The sequence below is a fragment of the Taeniopygia guttata genome, chromosome 3, assembly GCF_048771995.1.
Source record: "Taeniopygia guttata chromosome 3, bTaeGut7.mat, whole genome shotgun sequence".
Taxonomy (NCBI): domain Eukaryota; kingdom Metazoa; phylum Chordata; class Aves; order Passeriformes; family Estrildidae; genus Taeniopygia; species Taeniopygia guttata.
The window spans coordinates 106,590,719-106,615,036 of record NC_133027.1 but is presented as its reverse complement, the minus strand read 5'-3'; the positions used below and the strand labels follow the sequence as shown (position 1 = coordinate 106,615,036).

The 24,318-nt window shown below is 41.4% G+C and overlaps 1 protein-coding gene and 1 long non-coding RNA gene across 5 annotated transcripts in view; one reads left to right on the top strand and one right to left on the bottom strand.

The window, feature by feature from the left end:
• MARK1 (microtubule affinity regulating kinase 1) overlaps nucleotides 1-13,275 on the bottom strand; it is a 57,132-nt gene extending 43,857 nt beyond the window's left edge. For 2 of the 4 annotated variants that reach the window (XM_030269158.4, XM_030269159.4), the window contains exon 1: nucleotides 12,870-13,275. In XM_030269158.4, coding sequence (XP_030125018.2) covers nucleotides 12,870-12,920 — 51 coding nt within the window. In that variant the 5' untranslated portion in view covers nucleotides 12,921-13,275. The remainder of the gene's footprint in view (nucleotides 1-12,869) is intronic. The other 2 variants (XM_002189638.7, XM_030269160.4) reach the window with 1 other exon arrangement.
• LOC121469799 (uncharacterized) lies at nucleotides 11,309-20,976 on the top strand. The gene is made up of 3 exons (XR_012055332.1): nucleotides 11,309-12,385; nucleotides 17,385-17,416; nucleotides 20,649-20,976. It is a non-coding gene; the product is annotated as an uncharacterized lncRNA (long non-coding RNA).
• The last annotated feature ends 3,342 nt before the right edge of the window (nucleotides 20,977-24,318 follow it).

Here is a 24,318-nt window from a genome sequence, read left to right as displayed (position 1 = left end):
TTATGACAAATGTATCCAAATCAACTGGTTGGGACATGATGAACTCAAACAGCAAAATGAAAAGGATCTTCTGCTGAGTGCTCTCTACCTTGTTTTTCACTTAAGTGTTAATTAACAGATCAAATAAAATGTCCTCAGTTGAGCGGTAGTAATTATTTACCTTTATCTGGATAATGCTATACCACATTTCAACTTAGCAAATATATTCCCAGCCTTGCACAGATTTATGCTTAACTTTAAGCTGTCCAAACAGCATCTGGCCCTTGCAACTTATCTTATGATCACAGAGTGCGTTTCTCACAGAGCTCACACTACAACATCCACAGAGCCCCTTGCTCCTAAACTTGTGCAACCGCCCTGTTTTAACCTTTGGTCTTCAATTATTCATGATCACAAACTACTGCAATGTAGCACTCCAAAAATACATGCAAATAGGAAGCTAAATTGATATATGGAAAAAAGCAAACAGCAACAATATTCCTCAAAGATTTTGCAAAGTATGTAATATAGCTAGAAAAAAAGAATACATTTATTTAGCTGTTTTACACTGGAAGACACCAGTGATACAGTAGATAATGAATACTGATAATCACACACATACAGCACGTAGATGTGCTGAATTCAAACCACAAACAGAAATCACACGTGAGTGTAATTGAGATGTAAAAACCAAGCACAAGGAAAAGAAAGAACAAAACAAATGTAGTAAACCATGTAACATAATTTCACTAAGTAAGTAAAAGGGAAAAAAAAGTCACAGGATGCAAAGAAAATATTAAAACCAGCAGATATTGCATTTACCCAGACCATTAAAATAACAAATTAGGAAAATGTGGAAGAAATAATGTACACATATATATAGGTAAATCTTAATAAGACAAGTCAGATAATCTTTGATTAGAAGTTTGAACAAACCTAGTATATACTCAAAATTAATACAGTCATTAAAATAAGCAGCTAATCCAACAGTAAGATAAGATGCATGACCCTCTCCAGAGTCCTTGACAATCTGTGGGTGAGGAAGCCCAGATCCCCAGCTATGGACTTTACACAGGATCCCAGCCTGCAGGCTGTAACAACTGGGCATTTCAGACTCCTTTTATCTAGATGGTGAGACATCAAATAACCAGTAGCAGCAACAGCAGCCTCCAGCCCAACATCAGCAGGGGCAACTCTCGAGTCTGTCCCAAGCTGGACATCAGAACAGTTTGGATAATACTAGAGTATCATGCCTGGGAATCCCCAGCGGAGGTGCCTTATCCAATCAGATGCTGTCTCATATTAAAACAGGAATTAATTTGATTCAGTCTCAAGGAAGGGAAAGTCAGGGCAATGTTACAGGTGACAGGGATTATACCAACCTCCCTACTGGAAACTGGAAATTTGTCCCCAAACCTTTAAGAAAAGTAATCCCTAAGCAGATGTCAAATGGACACAACTGAATTTTTTCAGGTCTTAGGATGAGCCGCCAGTTCTCTCTTCCACCACCGATCTGCCAAAGGTCTTTCTCCCACCCACAGCGCCAAAATGCCCCTTGCCTCTTAAAAGATGAGAAAAGCCACAGCATGGTAGAAGAGATGATCACATATCCCCTTTACACAGCATTGCAATCCCTGAATTATCACAGGCTCGTTGGGAACCTTATTTTTTCCCTTAACTTACCAAACTAACTAGAATGCTCCCAAGCTCTGGGGATGACAACTATCATGTTAAATATTTTTCTCTTTTCAACAAGCAGTAAAAGAATCTATTAATTTCTACTGCTGTCCTACAACCCAACAGGTGACCTGGAATCAGGCGTAGTTTTGGAGAAAGGGTATGAAGCCAGGAAGCCATCTGGAGGTATACTTAACTCCTATACATATATATATATATAAAACTCCAGGCAATAAACTTGACAGCCCCTCAGTCTGCTTTCTCTATCTGTCACTCGCTGAATTTAATCTTCAATTAAATCAAAACAATATTAGGAAAATGTCTGATGCACCATTAACACTACCCTTGATCATAACTCCAATCTAATACTCAAGTGCTGCATTTAATTCAGCTTCAGGTTAGAAATTATTTCCTGAAAGTAATGAAAACAAACAGATGGATAGAGGAGTCCATCTCTTCTACACCACTCAAGAGGGCTTGACACCTCTCACTTGAAAGAAATTGTATTGAAATGTAATGTTACACACCACTAGGAAATTAATGAGAAACGGGGAAAAAGCTTGTACACAATACCAAAATACAAAGTTTTACAAAGGGTCACACAAAACACCTAATAACAATAGTAACAATAGCAGCAGTAATAATATGTTATCATGTAGTATTTAGGAAATATCAAACTTGACTTCTATATGAGCGTTATTCTTCTGCAGTCACTGGATGACCAAAAAAACCTTTCTTAAAAAGGACCTTTAAATGCAATTTTATCAGTCTACTTTCCACAGGCTGTGGGATTAGATTTCCCTTAGCCTGACTACAAACACTGCTGGAGGCATACATTCTCTGATAATAATTATGTCTTCCACTGACTAATTCCAGCATCTATATTAGCTCAACCCTCATTGCTCTTAGCAGGTTTGAGGATAAGATTTCACTGGACTCTGCAGTAGATGGAGCAAGAGTTACACTGTGAAGAGCTTTCATAAATTTTCTTTGTTCATGTGCATCTTATGTGTATCACTAGAAGAAAGAAGTCTAAAAAGCAGCCAGTCTATTTCATTTAACATCAAATAAAGAAAAAACAAGTTTGAAAAGCTATTATACTAGGTATGTCTGCTAAAGGCTACTCAGAACAGTATTATTAATATTTTCTGTATCAATTTCATTGTATTGAAGGATTAAAAATGCTATTCCTTTGTGAGTCTGATCTTAAGGAAAAAGTCTGATCTTGAGGAAAAAAAAATACTATTTTAGTCCTCCAACAAGTAAAGACATATTCTTTGATTTTTTTTTTAACCACCAGTAGACTGCCCTTACTATAATGGCAGGGGGAAGAAAATCAGATTACTGTTGGAAAAAAATTACTAAATAAAACCCCAAATGCTTTAAAGAATTATATTACCTCAAATCAATAATATTATCTAGAACGAGATATGAGTAAATACATTACACATGTAATCCATTTGTGGAAAACAACCATATCCCTCTCTAAGAGCTCAATGTAGCATTTCACAGACTAAGGTAATTTCCATGGCAAAAACAAGACTCCTCTTAACACATAAGACTCTCTAAATTTCTGAGCTATGCCTCTACTTATTTTAAGTGAAGACAAACATCTAAGAAGTAGAAAGATACTTACATATGACTGACGCCAAGCATGCACTCTCAAAAGGAATTTCAGATATTTACTGTTTAAGCACGAGTAATTTACACTGCTGCTACACAGCCTGCAGTACAACTCTCACCCATTAAAAATTCCTCACGTATCTGAGTGTATGGAGAAAATCTCAAAGAGAACATGATAAAATTGTATGTACTGTCTAAGCAACCACTATGAAGCTTTGGTTACTCTCTGCTGTTAAGTGAGAGAAGAAAGCCCAGCCCAGTAACTTTACCAGAGTGGAGGGAAGGAAAGGTAGAATGAGGAAAATATGGTCTAACTGATGAATATTTCAAGTAGTAATAATTTTTGCTAATATTTGAAAGAGCCCCCGGCATAGAAACAGGTCTTCCCAGACCACCAACAGCAAAGAATTTTTTCACTCTCTTTAGCTTTACAATTCAGATTATTCCCACATTAAAATGCTCCTTGGGATTCATACAGAAGGGTATTACTTGAAGGATAAACAGGCACTACAACTACATGGCTTTTATAAAGCTTTGTATTGGGTTTGCTTATGTCATTAAATGAGCAAAACTGGAAAAGGTCCCAGAAAGAGTGCGAAGCATAAGGAAGCTGGCAATGAGCATGCCAAGCTCCAGCACAAAAGCACGTTAGTAAGCAAAATGGGGGAGAAAACAAGGGGGGTGGGGGGAGCCAGAATGTGAGATTATAGCAAATTGCAGGGGTTTAATGGCCAGCAAATCAATCAACAGAGTCAATCGGAATCTTGGAAAGATACATATTGGATATGTAAGGATAAAGCTGATGTGATGGCAGGTTATAGACTAGCACCTGGTTTAAAATTAAATTAGTCACATTTTTGAGGGACTAAATAAGAGAAATTATCTACGTGACAACCTTAAGATTAGAAATAAATGGCCTTTTCCCTTCTAAAAAGAAAAAAAGTACTGCTTGAAGACAAGTAAAAGGTGTTTTACTTTATTTTTCTATTACTTTCTTCTTGAGCATTGGGCTAAGATGAGAAAGATAAGAACCAACAGTGGGGAAGGGAGGAATCCAGGAGGAAACCTTCCAGGAGAGCTTAAAATAGTACTCTACCCCAGTGACTAAGGCTGAGCCTCTGCTCACAAGGAGGTGTGTGTTTTACTGCACCGGGAGGGAGGTGTGGGCCCTCCTACAGAAGCACAGCAGAGGCACTACAGGTTTTACCACAAGTCTCACCTTAGGCAAGAGCCTTTCCAGCAAGCCCTGCTACTATCCAAATCTTATCTATTTTCTTCAACCACATCTGTCTAATGAAAGATATCACTTCTCTCTAACAACCTGGCCTAATTCTGTGTCTGCTTGAGATTTTAAAAGTTATCAGGGACTACTTTGCTTTATAATACAAAAGCAATTAGACTTTGTCACCAGTAATATCATTATCTGCTTTTGCAAAAGACTGCCATGGGCTATCCAGTAACTCTGTATGTTCAGCTACATGAACACTGATGTTCTACACAAGTGCTTTCATCAGAGGTGAAGTTCTGGTCTTATTCAACATATCACAACCATGTATGTTTAAAATACAGTTCTGCAACTCCGCTGGACGGAACTCCTTATGTTTGATCACTTGAAATACATATTAACTTTGGACATCATTCTCTGCTTTTAGTAACATTCTGCTACTTTTGTGAATTCTACAGATGTTTAAACAAAAACCAGGATAATTATTCTGCTTCTTCCCAGCACATCAGTAGGGTCACAGTGAACAAGGCAGAGGCTGCTCCATAGCCACAGACCTGATTCATTGTGACCTCAGTAAAACTCCATTATGTGTAACAACCCTTACCTCAGAAATCATTATGGCTGTGATACACATATCAGTGTGTGGCCATTCAATGCTCTTTTAGGTTGGGTATACATCTTGGACATATAAACAATTACTTTGGCTAAAGCTTACTGTAAAGAGTCCTCTTTCTGAGATACTGCCAGGCTTCTGAAGAAGCCAAGTGTGAAGAAAGAGAACTCTTGTCTTTACCACACATTGTCTTGCTGTATTTTATATTTAGGTCTCTATAACAATCATGCACTTTTATAAAACACTGCTAACTGAAACAGTTTGCACACAAAGGGACAAAAGCCATTTGTACTGAGCACTTAAATTTTGAACAGCCATGAAGGGTTCTCTACAACAGTCATCTTAAATGTAAGGTACATTCATGCCAACCACACAAGGGGAGTAGAGACCACTTCTCATTTTGACATCACAGCCTATACCTAAGGCATCCCACAAGCATAGGAACAGCAAGATAAAAAAACGAAAATTACTTTTTCCTGAAACCATATGCAACAGCAGAAGAGGAGAGCTTGAAAACCCACAAACACATTCACTCCAGCAAGACAGCCTGCTTTCCACAAGGACTTAAGCAATGTGAAGTGACTGTTCATCAGCTGTCCTGAAAAGAGGGAGAATTGTAGAATAACATAATGATCTTTCACTCTACAGAGATGCTAAACAAACCTGTGCTTTTGGGTTTCACATAAATAAAACTATTGATCAATCATTAGACACTAAATTGTGGAAGTGCTCCACGAACATGAATGGTTCATTGCTTTTAAGGTTAACTGCAGGCCAGATGAATTTAACTGTGCAAGCACCCTACTACAACTGTGAATATGTGTCTCTCAGCAAAAGCTGCTGTTTTCTTTGAAAGCATACAAAAAGCCATCCCTGAAAAAATGCTCATGTAAAAAAAACAAAACAAAAACAAACAAAAAGAACCCCAAAAAAACCCCCAAAACCCCAACAAACCAAACTCCACCACCAAAACCAACCAACCAAACTTTTTTCAACTGCCATCTCAGGTCAAAAAGAAGCAGGATTATGACAAGCACAGTGTGTGGTTTCAAATGCTCTTGCCTTCAACTATTTTCCTGCAATAGTTACAGCATGATTGGACACTACTTCGGAAATAAAAGTTGAAACAGTCACAGGGAAATGTACTTTATAAACAACAGCCATCGTATCATCTTGGAATTTTTAACCTTAGATTTACTAGGATGCTCATGAAAACAATCTAACCTGAATCATCACATACAGCTAAAAAGTCTCAAACTGACCTTGAGATCTCAACAAGCCTTTAATTTTGCCATTTTACCAAGTTGTTCACAAAAAACAAAGATGATTCATTCTTATGTGAAACACAACTGGCCCAATTTAAAGCTCAGTTTAGCCCTGAGCACAGAGAACACACCAAAGAAAAGCTAATTGACAATGTGAAAGAAGTAGAGAAATGCTAACAATTAACCAGGCTTGGTAGCTGATGTGGAGAAAGACCTTTTTATTAAAACTCAGATTGATTTGCATTATATTCATTACACTGAACAATGTGAATGTTTTGATGAAACTTTCCCGTTTTTATGGCTGTTTTCACAAACAGTCAACTGTGCAAAACATTTCTTCCTAATTTACCACTATCTAGAGCAGAGTAAACATTCAAGAATCAAGACCCAGAAAAAAATTGTGAAATCCTAACAAAATTTTTTTGCCTATTCTGAAATTCCAGAAAGATTAAAAAAACACAACAAAAAATCCAACCACAAAAAGCAAGCATTGTGTTTCCAACAACAACAACAAAATAGATGGTGTCATGACCACAACATAAATAAGCTAAATTTGAAACTTGTCACTGTCTGCAGCAGCTTACAAGTAGTATGTTTAACCTGGAGGGCAGCACAAACTGTAAACATGTATTTTAAAATAAAGGACAGGCTGAAGTTACTAAAAGATAAAATCTGAAAAGAAGTGATAAAATGCTTTCTCTCTGGTATTGCAACATATGAAAAGTTTGCTCAAAGTTGTGAGTAGGCCAATCTGTAAGAAACCTGTTTCAGGGCTTCAGTTGCACTATAGCTTTCTAGCTCCACATTAATTGTAAAATAATCTCCTTCTTATAGGATAGTTTCTTAATCTGCTCTACTGGAACACTGTTTTAAGTTCTCTCAAGCATCAGTAAGATAGTATAGTCTATCTAAATTCTGAGAATAAGGATAACTCCACAAGTACAACTACAAATCACTGAGAATATAATTTTAGAGAAATCACAAATTTCTTAAAAATTTAAGTGACTGCTTTTTCTACATTTAAACTACTAATAACAATTAAAAGTTGGAGAAGATTCCTCTGCTGAACAACAGCAACTGTGATGGTAAAAACACATTTATAGTAGAAACATTAGCTTGCAAATGCAAACAGGTGTCATAGGGAAAAAACTCCTGTCTTTACTGAGGATTGAAACATTTAAAATACAGAAATTAAAAAAAAATTAATCTTTCTTAATATAAACAGTAAGTCCATAGGATTAGAAATATACAACAGAAAATACCCCACTGGTCAGTTTTCTCAGAACATACTCTCCTTGTTCTAGTTCAGTGTTTAAGTCCACTGAGCATGTAAGTACAGTTTTCAGAACATCAACCACAAACAATCCAACTTTATGTTTACCTGTGAACCTCAAAACCCCATGAAGTATGAAATGAAACTAGTTCTACAAGCAAACTGCATTAACTCTTTCTGAACCATAAGACTGTACACTCATTTGTGATGCCTAGAAAAAACATTGAACCATGAACATTTTCAGTCTTTCAGTACCAAAATATTCCTCTTTGCATAAAGAAAGTGAAATTAAGCATGTGTATCGCCTGTCCCATTATTCTCTCTGATCCATACAGAAGGTTAACTTCAAAATGACCCTTGCTCTCTCCATGCATAGTGCTCCAGCTCAGCATGTGTTTTCCCTCCATGACATAGGAGCTCAGTCCAGATGTGAAGCAAAATAACAACAAGAAAAAGTCTGCATAGAGAAAACACAAACCTTCAAAACAAGATTAGGAGCACATACCCTCTTCTTACCATTTCAACAAACATAGAACCTAATGGTGTATTTATTATCAAGGAAAATAAACTTGTAAGGAAAAAACTCAGGCGTTCTTCACTTTGCTCAAGTCCATCTCCTGTTAATAAGAAAGATACAGCTGTACTCTTGAACCCATAAGGCTTGGAAATTAGGCCATTCTTCTGCTTAAGGCCCTGAAGGGAAGAATTCTTGTCAGATACTTTCTCCCACGCCCCCTCTGTCCAAATCAAAACCATGTGTTCTTATTGTGCAAAAGAAAATCCAGAAGGAAAAAAAAAAAAGAAATTAAACATGGTATAATCATTATCATCCCAACTTGACCATTTCATTCTATCCTCTTATCTCTTGCCCTGTTCAACTTTCCTCTTTAAAATGCAGCTGTCTCGTAGAAAGGCATCCTTAACCACACCCACTTGAGCTGGCATCTGAGATGTCACCGTCCCATAGCTAACCCACGAACGGGTGTGAATGGGTCAAAGTTATAATTATTTGTATGATAATGAAGCAAATCACATGGTCATAGGTCACTGCTTTATCCTTCTTAAAACTTCCCTTGCCACAACATCTCCATCATTCTCATATAGCACTGGCGAGGTAAGGACAAACCACAATTCCCACATTCTTCCTCAACTCTGGCCAGAATTATCATCCAACACTCCTGCCTTGTTCATTTCTTCTTCCACTGTAAACATGCCAGATTGCTCCAAATAAACAACTTTGAGGTATTTGAAAAGTACAAAACAAAATAATACCTTAACATTTAGCTAGATAGGTGAAACCACAGCACAAGTAAACAGCAATACCTTCACAAATAACAATACCTTCAAAAGATTAAATTACACTTACTATAGAAGAAAAAAAAAAAGTATTCTTATGCCAGACTAAGAGGTCCTTATGTCAGAAAAAGCAAACTACTTCCAGCATTCTCATTCTTACTAACTTAAAGTAGTATAGAGCCAACTGTTGAATCTCTGAGTCTTTTCTTACACAGAGCTCCCTAAAAACGTCTAAGAGAATATATTACCTATGTATTTCTTCTCTTTTGCCTTAATTCAGGAAAACCATTCCTCAATTTAATGACACAATACAAGGCAACACATTATGAAGGGAAAAGCATAAAAGCCCCTCTTTCCTCAATTAATACCAACTCAATGAAAACAGAAGAGATACTCTAGCTCAAAACTTTTGATTCCTGTCCTCTTTTTCCATCAACAGCAGAACTGGGAAACTCAGTTCACCCAAACTAACCCAAACTGCAATTATTTAAATGCAGTGATACACTACCTGTCACAGTGTACAAAAAATGTATCAAGAGGAGGCTGTAAATAGTTACAGGTACAAAATCAAAACAGGGAAAATTATTATTTTGAATACCGCTCTTACCCCTCACTTGAAAAAATAAATCCAGTAATACACATGAAAATACAGTACTGCCTCCACCCATTAATTTCCCCAAGATTCCAAACTGTTAGTAAGAGTAAGTGTTTGATCATCATCATTTACTTTGCTCCCTTAAACACAGCTTTCATGAGCGAGAAATAAAATTTCCAGTGAAAAGTATTTACAGACATATGCTAGGGAAGCTAAGCATAGCACTGGGAGATGTCAGGAATTGCGAAAAGACAAAGAAAGGAAAAAGAGTGTGAAGCTCCACAGGGCAGACCTATCAGTTACACACACACTGATGCTTCCCAAGCCCTGGCTCCCTCCACCTGTTGTCTGCCCCACGCTGCCGGTTCCTGTTCTTTTCACTCCAGCTTTCTGATAAGACTTTATCAAGTAATATGCTGCCTGATCTTATCCCTTCTAAAGTATTTTCAAAGGGCACTGTGGGACAAAAGACACAAGGCATTGTGGAAACAAGCAATTTTTTCACTCATCCCATCAGGAACTCCTGTAATTCCTGAAGGAAAGTATATTCTTATAAGAGATGCTATACCAAATATTATAATTTCTTTTTTCAAATGATAACACAAATGCTTGTACATTCACTGAGAAAAGCACACATTAAAATTTTATTTGTTTTCTATTTCGAAGTACTGAAAGCAGCTACCAAAAGACAGGGGTGGTAGTGGCAGGGTAGCTCCCCATTATTTCATGCAACAACCTCACCCCATGTGCAGAACACAGCTGGACACACACGGAGGGCTGTACTCAGAAGTATCAATCAGCCCTCTCCAGACACAGAGCTCCAGTCAGTTCCTTAGGAGTCACACAGTGGAGCAATGCTGCGAGATGGCCACGTGCACCAGGTGGAAGAAAAAAGCCTTCCCTGAAGATCACCATGAGCTGCTCAGGAGAGCTTTGCTAATATATATACTGGAGAACTGGAAATATGCACTACAAAGATGGACTTTTTAACCAGCTCTTTAATTCCTCACTCTTCCCAATTACTTCTCCCTTTAGTTACAACTTCTTACCACCTCGGTTACCCAGAGCTTACTAGCTCGACTTTGTCCATCATGAGCCACCAGCATAAACAGTTCCCCAGTCCATTAGAGTTTATTAGCAGAAGGAAGCACATTAAAAGTAATGTAAGAGTCTCACTTCACTCTCCACAGAATCCATTTTAAATCAAGGAATGCTGCTGATCAGGAAGTCAGCAATGGACCACCTACTCCTCCTCCATCCTACATTTGCCACTTTAGCCAAAGGTCTGACGTAAGAGGCACCTCGGGTGGCCAGGACGGCTCCTGAGGCTGCCCAACAGGCAGAGCTCGAGGTCTCCGTGCCAAAATCCTGCGGAATAATGACAGCACTGGAGTAACTCTGTGCTTACAACTGCACAGATCTTTAGTGCTTATCTGGCTAGGAGATTATATTCATTAGTATAAGGTTTCAGACTTGCACCAAGGTTTTCAGAAGCAAATGTGCAATTTTAAGTATTCTGATACCCTGTAAAAACATAGGTGTTTCAGATGCCCAGTGCACTCTCTGAAACTACAGTAATAAAAACCTAATATTTAGTATTCCTTAGGTGTCAAAACTGAGCACTCACAAGTAGTGCAATATCTTCTAAATTAACAACCAACACTTTGAAGTATTCATTCCATAAAAGATTATGATATTTGAAAATATTTCCATTTGCTTTGTGTAAATTTTGCAAGTCTTATGGACTGTATTACCAGATATAAACATAAATATTTCTTATCCTTTTCTGTCATCTATCTGTCATCTACATTCCTATATACATTTGAAATAGAGACTCATGAGTAACATGTATCATGCAAACATGGACTTTATCATTTAATTAAATCAAAATTTTCATCCCAAGGACTTGCTTTTGTCCTTACAAACACAGAACTCATCAGTCCATGAAGAGTAAGGACAGACCAAACACATCTATTTGCATTAACTAGTAATAAGTCTGATATTGCTGTATCAATTAAACTTCCACTGAGTGACTGATACTAAAAGCTCATTATAATAATTCACCACACTGGGGTTTCACTTCTCTAGTTATATTATCTCTGTTACCTTTGTCTTCCAAATCAGCTTCTTACACTCACTTTTCATTTCATATCAGTCAGTAACCTATTCAGGAGGCACTACTGCTAGGGCTTGTACAGTAACAAACCTTAGGAGCTCCTGCTACTAGCCAGAACGTCTATAGAATAGATTGTTGCACTACAAACAATCATCTTCTTCAGCCCATTTCAGCCCACTAGGCCACACTCCTTCCTTCCTTACCAATCACTTTCCACACAAATAGAAGGTGGCTATGACTGAAATATATGTGTTATATTTCCTATTACCCCTTTCACCCCCTCCTTCTGCCACCCCCCCAAAGGCAATTAAGTATGCATATTACAAACAATAGTGCTTTTAACACCGGTCCCCTCATCCAAGAGGAAAATTTCACAACTCCCACATTACCACCTATGTAAATAATCGCCACTGATGGACAGGACCAGACATGGCCCAGCATTCCTCAGGTACACTGTCCATCATAGCCAAGACTGATTATTTTCTATGGAAGACCACCACACCAGAGAACACCACTCCATCGAGTCAGGGCGGAGCAGAGCAGAACGCAAAGATGTTTAAACAGAGCACAAAGGAAGATACAATGAACTCGGCGAAGAACCAAGGACACGACCACAGCTCTCTCAGAGGCAACACAAAGCAAAGCAGAGGAAGGGACACAACACCAGGGACCGTCTCGGAGGTGCAAACCGAACAAAGAGCAAGTACCGCTGAGCCCCAAAAGGTGAGGCAAGGCCAATTGCCAGGCTGTCAGACAGCCCACAAGTGGATATCCCAAGGCAGGCGCGGAGGTGCCGAGTGTGGGGGCCGCCCTAAGGCGGGGCACGCCGGCTGCCGCCCGCAGGGGCTACAGGCCTCTCGCCACCGGGGGCCCGCGGCCAGCAGCCCGGCAGCCGAGGACATATAAGGGCAGCCCAGCCCAGCCCGGCCCGGCCCGGCAGCGCTGGGAAGGGCTCCCCGCGGGAGGCCCGGGCCGCGGGCAGGCTGGGGCGCCGCGGAGCGCGGCGGGCCGGACCCGCCCCGGCAGCGCCGCATGGAGGAGCCAGGGGCGCGGGCAGGCGGCGGGGCCGGCCCGGCGCTCGGCACGGCCGCGGCCCGCCCGCCCCTGGGGCACTTGGCCTGGGCGGCACGACGAGCCGGGCCACCACCGGGTACCGGGGAGAGGCGGAGGGAAGCACGGAGGAGGGGGGTCCCGGCGCGGCACTCACGTTCTCCGTGTCCCGCTCACTGACGGTGGGCAGCGGCGTGCGGGTGGACATGGTGCGGGCCGCGGCGGCGCCGCGCCCGGCGCTCCGAGAGCAGAGGCCGCTCCTAGGCCTCGGCGGAGCCCGCCGGCCGCCCCCGCCGGCAGCCGGGCGCACACGGCGGGACGCGGGGCCTCCTGCCCGCTACGCGCCCGGCGCCATCGCCTCGCCCGACCGCCTGGCTGCCCCTCCGCTCGCCGCGCCGCCGCCGCCGCCGGGGTCCGCGCAGCTCGGCCGCCGGCTCCTCCTCCTTCCCCGCCCTCCTGCCCGCTCAGGTGAGCGACCGGCAGCGCAGGGGGGCCGCGGCGCCTCCTCGCAGCATCCGGCGGCGGCACCAACTCCGCCTCGCTGCCCTCCCCGCTTCTCCCCTCCTCCTCCTCCTCCTCCTCCTCCCCCTGCCCGCCCCCGCCCCGCCGGCCCCGCCGCAGGAAGCGCCGCGCGGTGCGGGCGGGCGCGGCAAGCGCGGGCGGGCGGGCGCTGCTGTGGCGCCAGCGCCGCGGCTCCGTCACGGGCCCAGCCCGGGTGGGGCCGGGCGGGAGCGCGCCCTGGGCCCGGGGCTGAAGTGAATGAAGTGGGGTTTCATAGTCAACAAGAGGCGGGAGTGAGCTCTTCTCTGTGGTGACCAGTGACAGGAGCCGAGAGAATGGCCTGGAGCTCCGTCAGGGGAGGTTTAAGTTGGCGATCAGGAAAGGGTTCGTCACCCAGAGGTGGCCGGGCACTGGATCGGGCTCCCCAGGGAAGCGGGCACAGCACCAGCCTGAGAGAGTTGGAAAGCTTTAGGACAACGCTTTCAGACACATGCATTGATTCTTAGGACTGTCGTGTGTAGAGCCTTGGACTCGGTGGTCCCTGTGGGTCCCTTCCAGCTCGGTAATTAATGTCTGTGCCGCTGTGGGACAGGCGATGCCCGCCGAGGGGAGGGAGGGCTGAGCACTGCCCCGGGGGCAGGGCCCGCCGAGGCACCGGGCGTGTCCCTCAGCCTGGCAGGATGCGGAGGCCTCGGAGAGCTCCGGCCCGGCTCGGCCAGCCCGTGGCCTGGGGAACCCCAAACCCTCTGCGTGTGGCTGTGGGACGGAGCCCTTGCGCTGCTGGGGCCGCTGATGTTGGCTAGTGGGTTGCCAGCAGCTCTCCCTTCTTGGCTCTTCGTTGTCTCTGGTAACCAGGAGCCTGAGGAAGGGCAGTGGAGAGTCCCTTCTGCCTCTTGCACAGCTTCAAGTCTGCAATTCATGGCTTCTGGAGGTTTTAAAACCCTATGTCAGCATCATAGCGACTGTGTAAATCAAACGACTTATTTGTGCACCTCAGCCAGCCCGCCAGCCTCCTTTACCTACTTGAAGCTGAAATGGGATCAACAAGACTGTGCAGCGCATCCCTCTGCTCATGTCTGACCAGTTCACAGTCCTTAAACACTTAACCAATGACCTCATGTGCTTAAAATTAGAACCATACATGCATTTTTGTCTTTGAGAAGTTACTAGTGTTTACACAACAGCAGCTTTTGCTGGAAAACCAGCCAAACCCTTCACCAAATTCTAAAAATAATCTGGAAAAAATGCAAGAAACCCCCCAACTTCCTCTGCACCAGAAGCAAAACAGTGGGTCCAAATTTCCATTGCAATATTTTGACAGATTTGTGTAGCTGAGGCTGTAAACATCTTCATAAATTCTGTAAACACAATCCTTGCTCTGGAAAAGCTTCCTTAGGAAAACACTTCGTAAGGCACTTCATAAGTTGTGTATCTATCTTCAGGAAGCTCTTATGTGCTCATGAAAGAGCACTGACTGTTATACATTACTGATAAATAACACATACATATGCATCTGTATGTATAGGTAAACACACTAGTAAGTGTATGTTTAATTCTGGCTATATTAATCCTGGTGTCATTCAAGAGGTACCCCCAGCTCCTCAGCACTGGTCAGCCCACAGTGGAGTTTTCCACATATTTGGGAAAACAGCTGATGCAGGCGCAGGCAGAGAACATCCCCATGCTGTAGGAGCAGCGTAACTGGACTCGCTCTTTGCACATTCAGCATCCTGTTGCTCTGAGCATGCATGATTTGTCAGTCTGGAAATGAGACAGGTTCCCAGCTCATCCTCAGACCAAAGCCTTCCAAACCCTGGCAAGAGCTTCTGTGAATTCTAGTTGTCTCCTCACACAGTGGAACTACCAACTGCAAAGGAAATTCCAGGGTCCTTCATTTTACTGGGAACGAAATAATCCAAGATTAGGTTTATTTGAGGTAAGCTGCCGTGGTCTAGCCGGCATGCCAAAACAAGTTTGTTGACAAACTGGATATTAACCCAGTTTAGTCGCTTAGCTCATCAAAATGCACTCACTTTTATCCCAAGTAAGAACAAGACTGTGTCTAGGACTCTGTGTGGGGCCTGACTCTGCAATCCTTACTTGGTCAAAACTCCCACTGGTGCAAGCCCGTCCTGGTATGGATTTGTGTATGCACCTGTGGCCAGGGAAGAAAGAAATGTAAGCTCCAATGTCTTCTAATTGTGTTTAATGGCACCACTAACTAAGGCAAAGCTTAAAGAGACTTCCTGCCTTACAATTTGGATAAGCTTTGGTCAGTATTTCATAGGAAAATGTCATCAGAAATTAAAAGTGTAATAATGTAGTAATTCTTGTTATCTGAAGATCTGCTTTGCAGTTGTTTTGGCAATGGTTGTTACTGTTGTCATCTTCTTTCATGTTGCCAAGGTCAGTCATTCGTTTAATCACTCTGTTTAATTTTGTTGTGTTATTACTACAGGCTTCATGTTTCCCCCAGGTGGGAAAATGCAGGGACAATGACTGAGGAGCTGCATGGAAGAGAAGGTGACCACCGAGATGGTCCTGTCATAACTCAGTCACTCTCCAAAGAGACAAAGCAGAAGAAAGGCAGTGGTCTGAGCACAAAAATAGCCTGGAAGGAGAAAGCTTCAAACTGTCTGACACCTGCAACTAAAATATGCCAAAAGTTATTGCTGCTTCAAGTAGCATTAAGCCCTGCTTGGTGCCCAGCAGGAGCTATGTATATTTAGTGAATGGCTTCAACTTTGGCACTGAAAATGTGAATAGCCCACCACCTTACCAGGACCCAAATCCCACCCACTACTGTACTAGTGATTTCAGACACTGGCTGGAATGAAACCTTTTCCCACAATTTTCAAATTCAGTTCTCAACAGCAAAAGGGTGAGAGGTTCAGAAATAACATGGGAACAGGTGACCACTGAGATGTGAATGAAGCAGAGCAAACTCATGCTCTTTATTGGCTTTCATTACACCAGGACTGTATTGTGGAAAACTAAATGAAAGACCTGGTAATATGAAAGAGTAAAATACCTCCAGCTGCATGCAGTAATGCTTCAGTAGAATTAAGGAGTCCTGAGGTCATTACAAACTACAGGTACAGGTCCCCATGGATTGTTTACCTTCATGAGGGACACTGGAAAAAAAAATACATGTATTCTGAATATATGTAGACTTTGTAAATATGTTAATAGTTACAATCAAGGTTCTGATTTTGCTGTCAGAATCATTAGGAAGTATAATCTAAGTGGAAAGTGAAGTAACTTATAATTTGTTCTAATATTTTAAACCTGCAAACAAATAAGTTGGGTTTTTTTGTTGTTTTTTTTTTTTTTAATAGCAAGCCATACCTTTTGGGAATACTCTCATCGTGTATGTGCAAAATACCTCCCCAAAATATTTAAAGACATGTGTCAGGCCAGAATTTGTCTCAAAGTCAGTTTTAGTTAAGTTTGTGTCTTCACTTTTTCTGGGTAACTGAAGGTTTTTATTCTTTCTATGCCATTACAAAGAACTGCCCTACAAATATCCATGTAAGACCTTTATATGAAAACGTTAAATAAAAGAAGCATTTGTCACTGACATCTGGGACAGATGGGAGAAGGATAATAAAATCACAGTACAACTTTGTAGTTTCAGAATATTCTTGCATATCCCTAAGGCCTCTAAAATGGTATTAGAAAATCTACTCCAGAGAAGAGAGAATTGCTTCTTAAACATATGGGTTGACAGTGGTCTGAAGAAACTTGTAAGGGCAGTTTCTCCATCCCTGGGCATGTCTCTGATGGCCTAAAAAACCAGAAGGGTCTTGTAAACTGGTCCCACTATGTTAAAGATCTCTGTACTGTCTCTTAATAATCATAGCTAAAAATAGCTAGTTTTGATTGTTTTCTTCAGCTTTGATATCTCATCTTTCTTTTGATGCCCCCAGTCTCTTCAGCCATACAGCCAGCTTCTTCCCACATCTGAAGAGTTTCAAAAGGAAGCTAGCAAGCCACCATTGCACTGAGGTAGAACCACAATGAAACCTGGGGTAATGGCAACTTTGTGAATTTCACCCCTTGTTTTCTTCTGTTGCAGCATTTTTTGACTGTTGTGGCTTTTAGTAGTGGTTTCAAACTTACTTTTTAAATAAGTTTCATTTTCTTTCTTTCCTCTTTTTTTTTTTTGTAGCTTGAATTTCGATTAGTATCTTGGCAGAGGAGGTAAGGCTTGAATAATTTTCATGCATCAGCACTGACAACATCTTTTTTGCTATTCATTTTTTGGGAAACATTAACATTCTTAGAAAAGACTATCAGAGACTAATAATGAAAACCATGTAGTATGTTGAAAGTATCTGTAATGAATATGCAATATCTTGGCATTCCTTTTATCTGAAAATATTTATTTGTTATGAAAGCATGTTAAAGAGTAAAATAACCATTTAAATCTTCATGATTCCTATCATAGTTGTATCTGAGCTATCAAATACATCATAATGCACCTCTACATTTGAGCTGGGAAGCTTCCTTAGCTGTTGCAAAGCTGTAGATCTGTGGAGTAGAGGGTCTAAACGGTCTGTCCAGGAGCAGAGAGAAAGCCAGGGACAAAGGAGACAGGAGACTCGCTAGAAGTAGCCCTTGGGGACCCTCTGGCTACAGTTTTAAACCCAGCTTTAGATAACCCCAGGAGATGGGGCAGGATGGCAGAAAGCCTGCAACAAGATGCCTGGTGATCTGCCATTGATCTTCAGAGGGCCACCAGAGACCAGAAGTGGGGGAAGAGTTGGGAAAGGCAATTAACCTAAGTGGTCACAGATGTTCTCACTCCACATCTGCCCTCTGCAGACTTCAGTGGTGTGGTTTCTGTGGAAACAGAAACTCTGTGCTAAATGGAGCTGCTATCCCTGGCAGGATCTAATTTTTCCAAAGATGTATTCTACAGTAGCACAGCAAACACTCCTTGATGCAAAAAGATGCAGAGCTATCCTGCAGCAGTATTGCATATTATGATCCAAGGAAGAACAGCTTTTGATCCAGGGACAATTGCAGGATTTGTTATGAGTTGATCCAATAAATGATTCTGTAAAAGGAAGGTCTCTGACTGTGGCAAAGACTCTATGTAATCCTCAGGGAGCATGGGGTCAGTTTGAAGTCTTTCCTCTGCCCATTTTAAGGTGAGCAAGGAAAGAAAGCTTTGAGCTAAACCCCTGACTACAGCATTTAAGCATGTCTGTGTAGTCTCTCTGTGTGAATATTTTTTTACTTATTTAGGACTTATTTTTGTAATACCTTATTTGGTTAAAATACCTTGTTGAGTGTACTGGGTTTCATTTTTTATTGAGTCACTTTACCACTTTAGAGGTTTAAAATGACTTGGGTTGTGTGGTACTTTTTTTTCCATCTTTCCCTAGCCCCTCCTCCAGCCCCCCCAAAAAAGCAATCGCCTTGTTTTGTTTTCTGCTGACTACACCAAACTGGCAGAATAGCCTTAATTGACAAAATGACAGGATAGAATAAAATGTTGGAAGGAAAGAACTGACACAGGCATTCCTGAACTTTTTAACAGTTCAACCACAATGGCCTGTTCAAATGAATTCATTACTTCCACAAGAGAAAGTAAATTTTATCCCTCCCAGAATCTGCATACGGAACAAAATGTCCAACAGCTGCTGACTGCCGGGAGTTGTCCTGACCATGTTTTACAGTGGACTGAAGGCTAAGCTGAGATCCATCCCTTTCTCCAAGGTTGTCAGGAGCAAAGGAAGGCCATCTGCACCTCCTGTAACAGCTACTGAGACAGAGCTGGCAGTAACCATGACTGTAATAGCTTCAGCCATGGATTTAAGAGAGGACAGATTCTAGAAGTCTTCTTCAAAGATCCCAAGAGGGTGTAAAACAACCATGTGAGAATGATAGGCAGCAGAGTTCACTTTTAATTGACTCAATCTCTGCACAAAAGCAGCACCCCAAAGTCAGGTGCAGAGAGAGGGAAGGGAACCTTACTCTGAATTACCTGGCCACTCCTGAGGTGGGATAACTGGCTGTACAGGGCCTTAGTTTGTCACCAGAACCATCCCCTTGCAAAACCACATCATCTTGCTTTCCCAGCTGGGAGAGTGTCTGGAAACAGATAGGAGAACGCAGCAAACCAGAAAATAATCACGTTGTCAGATTCTACTTTTTAGGTTAGCCAGAGAAGTAAGAAACAATGTGAACCTGATTTCCAAAATGAGATAAAAATAAACCAAAGGAGTTATTTTTAGATGTACCAAGCTGTCCAATAACAATTCAGCTTTATGGCATGCACAAATAGGATCCAGATTCTGATTTTGGTCATATTGCTGGAAGTTTTCCGTTGACTTCAAAGATAATTAGTAGTTTCACCAAAGTAATTTGATCAGAATTTGGCCATAGATCTATTGTCCCATGATGGGATGCACTTAATAAGTTTTAGGGGAAAAATAGTGATTAAAAAAAATAAAAAGAAGCAACACACTGCTTTACCTCACAGTTTTATTGAGGTTTAAATGCTTGTGTTTTGAGAATGAACAGTGCTCTATGTCTGCTAAGCATTATTATGCATTATATAAATGCATAGTATCAGGCGTGCTATTTTCATCTTTGCCCACAGCATGATAATGACGTCTCTGCAGTGGGATGAAATGCAACACTATATTTAATAAAGGTTATGGATTTTGTTTCTATTTCATGTTGTTAGGTGCTGTGCTGGTATCTAGGTCACTGTTCAAATCTGTCAGGGGTTAATCATGGCCAGTCATTCCTATCTGGCCCTCTGCTGATACAGGGAAAGTTGTTCCCCTCTATAACTCATCAGCTTAGTTTAACGTTAGCAAAAATGCTCTGTGATGGTGTCAATGCTTACAGGGATGGAAGAAAATGCCAGACTTTATTCTGGGATATTCATAACTCAGTGTTGTTGATAGTGATGTAAAATGAATTAAGGACATTTAACTGAAACACCGAAGTCCAGCATCTTTTAGGAGTACTAAAAATCTAAGTAAAATATCTGACAACAAGTTTAGTAAGTTAATGATTTGCTTAGAGCAGTTTCGTTTTTTACATGGGTCTGATTTGATTGCAATGAAGTATAGGACAGAAGATCTCACTGGGTCAAAGAACATTTTCCAGTGTGGTTTGCAAGACCGTCTTTGACAATAACAAAGTTTATTTCCATTGCAAAACTAAAGATATATATATATATATACACACATAAATTCTTTAGTCTCGATTTGTGTCTCAATCCTTACTTTTGGCACTGCTCCTGTATTGCCACTATTTACCCTGAAGAAGTGTATAAAAATCCACTGTAACAAATCCTAATGTCTTCTGATCAGCTTTTTATTGAGCTTTTACTAGAAAAGAACTTGCAGTAGTTCAAATCCTGATGGATAAAAAACAGCTGAGCCCTCACCCTTCCCTCTGATTTCCATAGCAGTTGTTGCTGAGTAAGAACTGGATGCATCTCCTCCTCCTGCGTCAGGACTGCTGACATGAACAAGTGGGAGGAAGATCAAGCTCCGGCAAGGACGGACTTCAGGAGCTGCTTCATTCTTCTTTCACACGGATGGGAGTGTCACAGCACGCTTTCCTGTCTAATCAGTCTCAACACAGCCTTGCACAACTCAGCCTGCTTTAAGCTTTTAACCAGGGTGTAGGAGTTCAGAAAAAAAACCACCTCCCTTCCCCCAAGAAAAATGTAATTGCAAAGATTTGTTTCAATGTAGCATGTGCAGTAAACTCGAATTACTGAAAGGCAACCACACATTTGTGCAAGTATTTTTTCTTTCCCTCATTTTCATTCCTAGTTAGTTATTAATTTTATTTGCCTCCTAGAGAAAATGCGCTAGGGACTGGATATGGCTTCCAGTGAGGCTCATGGTGGAGCTGCCAGGGCCACAATCCTCGGGGCTGTAAGACAGCTCCTCTCTGGTGACCCAGCTGGGGCTGTCCCAGTATATACCAGCAGACAAGCCGGTCCCCATCATCATTTATGCAGACAATGACTCACCTTGTGGGCCAAAGCAAATGCTTAGTAATTATATCAAAATAGTGAATGGTGATAGATTCTACTCTCATTGTAATTGTGTTAGTAATTACAAGTTCTACTCACTCTTTGTAAGACTCATTTGTTTTAATACTCTGGCAGAAATCACAAGCTTAATGAATTTAAGGCTTCATACAAAAGCCTTGATGTTACAACATGATGTGCAACAAAAGCACCAATGTGCAATTTCAGTGTAAAATCATGGTGCTTGTAAATCTATAGACCTCTGGTGAAGCCTACACAGAAGTTTTCAAATTTATTCTTCCATTAATAGGCTCAGAATATGGATCTGGGTTGTTAGTATTACCAGTATGTAGCATGCTGAGATGTGGAGGACAAATGACAGAGCAGACTAAAATTCAAATTAAGCAGTAAGTGAGCATAGTAAATAGCAGGGTGAGAATGAAATATCAAGGGACAGAGCCACTAAAATATTTTTCTGCTTAGGGAAGATGATCCAACAAAATTAACTAATATTTAGCAATCGCATACTCACTGTAGAGCAATTTATTGTGACAGCAATAAGAAAACCACTAATGGATGGCTACAGAAATGCACAGATTAGGACACTTAAGATAAATCTAAATCAATGCCACCAATGGAAATGGAAATTCCTTGACAAGACAAAAAGACAGGCTTGGAATTGAGGCTGTTCAGCCTGGAGAAGAGAAGAACACCTTAGAGCACCTTCCAGTACCTAAACGAGGCCTGCAAGAAAGTTGAGGAGGGATTTTTCACAAGGGTGTGTAGTGATAGAACAAGGGGGAATGGGTTCTAACTGACAGAGCATAGGTTTAAATGAGATAGTAGGAAGAAATTCTTGACTGTGAGGGTCATGGAGTACTGGCAAGGTCAGGTGGGATGGGGCTCTGAGCAACCTGGTTGAGTGGAAAGTGGAATGAGATGATCTTTGAGGCCCCTTCCAACCCAAACCATTCTATGATTCTGTGGTATTTCTATCTCTGTTACTTATAAAACTTGTTTTACCATGGCACCTGGGCATCTTTCTCATTATAGTCCTCATATTCCCTGCAATTGGACCAGCTTTGGAGCAGGCCCTCAGCAGCTGGCACCTGGGAGGTGCCAGCATGGGCTGTCCTAGCCTGAATACCTGAGCCCTACCTCCTGATGGCACAGCTGCTGGCACCACCACCTAGCTCTCCAAGCCTTCCCTATCCCATCCCATCCCATCCCATCCCATCCCATCCCATCCCATCCCATCCCATCCCATCCCATCCCATCCCATCCCATCCCATCCCATCCCATCCCATCCCATCCCATGCTTCTCTTCACCCTTGCTCTTGGTTTTCCTGCAGCATGACTGTGCCACTATGTCAATCTTCTTCCCCTCTGTTCCCAGCAGCCTGTGAGATGCAGGAGAGAAGGTTGGACTGCTGCTTCTCAGAGGAAAGGAGAGATCTGTTGGTTTTGGGAGAGGGGGAAAAAAGGAAATTATTACTCTTCCTAGCTTCATTTGTATTTCACGGATAACAGTCTTCCTTCCTTCAGACTTGTTCAGTGTAACTACAAAATTCACTTTTACCCATCTGTCTTGGCATTCTTGGGGAATCTTATGCCCTTCATACTAATGGCAACGGAAAGAATAAATTAGTCTATCCAGAAAGTCTGCAGTATGGAGAGATCCCCCAAAATTAATCTCATATGTAGTCTGTTACCCTGACTAATTTCCTTATGTGGAACCATATTTTTATGAGTTCACTCGTGCTTCTCTCCTTTTTCTCACATTTTTGGGTCCTCTGAATTAAATAAAAATGCATTTTTGCTTCTTCTGACAATGCTGATAAACAGAATTTCCCTTGCAATAATATCTAGGCAGCAAGTAAGTTTTGCAGATATTTGTGAAAGTGTTTACCTAGTTCATAACCTGCATGAATTAACCATGCTGAAATCCTCCTATGGGTTGGAGAGCTGCACAGACAGGGTCAGAAATGGTGCATCTAGCAAACCATACCAAGCTTTAGGCAGCTGGCCTAAGCAGTTGTCCTAATGCATAGTTCATGAACGAGCCATTGGCTGCAATATGTTGGTGTTGGTCACGTATCAAATAATAATGAGCACTGAAGAGTAGATTCTGCAAATGAACAAATGGGGCTGACTCCCTTACCTTCATATGAGGAATGTGTTTTGAGGCCCATGCTTATGGAGCTACAAATTTGTTCTTTGATCTTTTCCCAATAATAAGGCTAAAGGAATGCAATTTCTGTTGTTAATATTTTGCTTAATGTTAGTGTAGGGAAAGGTCACTAATATTCTGTAGCTATCTCATCAGTCTCAAGGAACATGTCATATACATTAAAGGAGACATATCAATAATTAACATAAACCCCTTCTAATCCTAAAGTCAAATATTAACATCCTCCCTTCCCTTTTTCTTTTCTTTTTTTCTTTTTTTTTTTTTTTTTTTTTTTGCTTCTGTCAAATTCCTAAGGAACTCAAGGCTCAGAGTGGTAGAATTTTACCCAGAGATGATGAAAATAATGAGACAGCCATGAGCCTTCCTGCCTGTCTGTGGCAGATTTCAGGCATGTAAGTCTGGAGTAATCTCAAAAGTTAAGTATGCAGAGAAGTGCTTTATAATGTGTCATAATCTTCCAATTAGCTTTAATTAAGTTAAGCTTTAATACCTATAAAACAATAAATTTTGGGGACAAAAGGTATTCTCTGGATTGCAGCTGCTTCTTTCTAGAAGTCTATTGAAAACTAATTTCTATAATAAAAATAATAATTTTAGATATGCTCATTTAGTTATATTCAAAATAAAATATAGTTAGATGTTTCTAAAACTGATTTATGAACCTGTACATAAATCCTTGTATCAAAAGCTGAATTTTCATCCTGTAGCATTAGCATTTAGAGCATTTAAAAAGGTGTAACAGGGCCACATGTTCAAAGCAGTTCCAAATTCCTATTAAAGAGTATCATCATGTTAAACAGCTATAAAGTTAAACATATGTGCACAATTTATTAAGTATAGGCATAAAGGTCTTTTTCAAATGTCTATGTACATCTGAAAATGGTGTCTATCCCTACATATAGT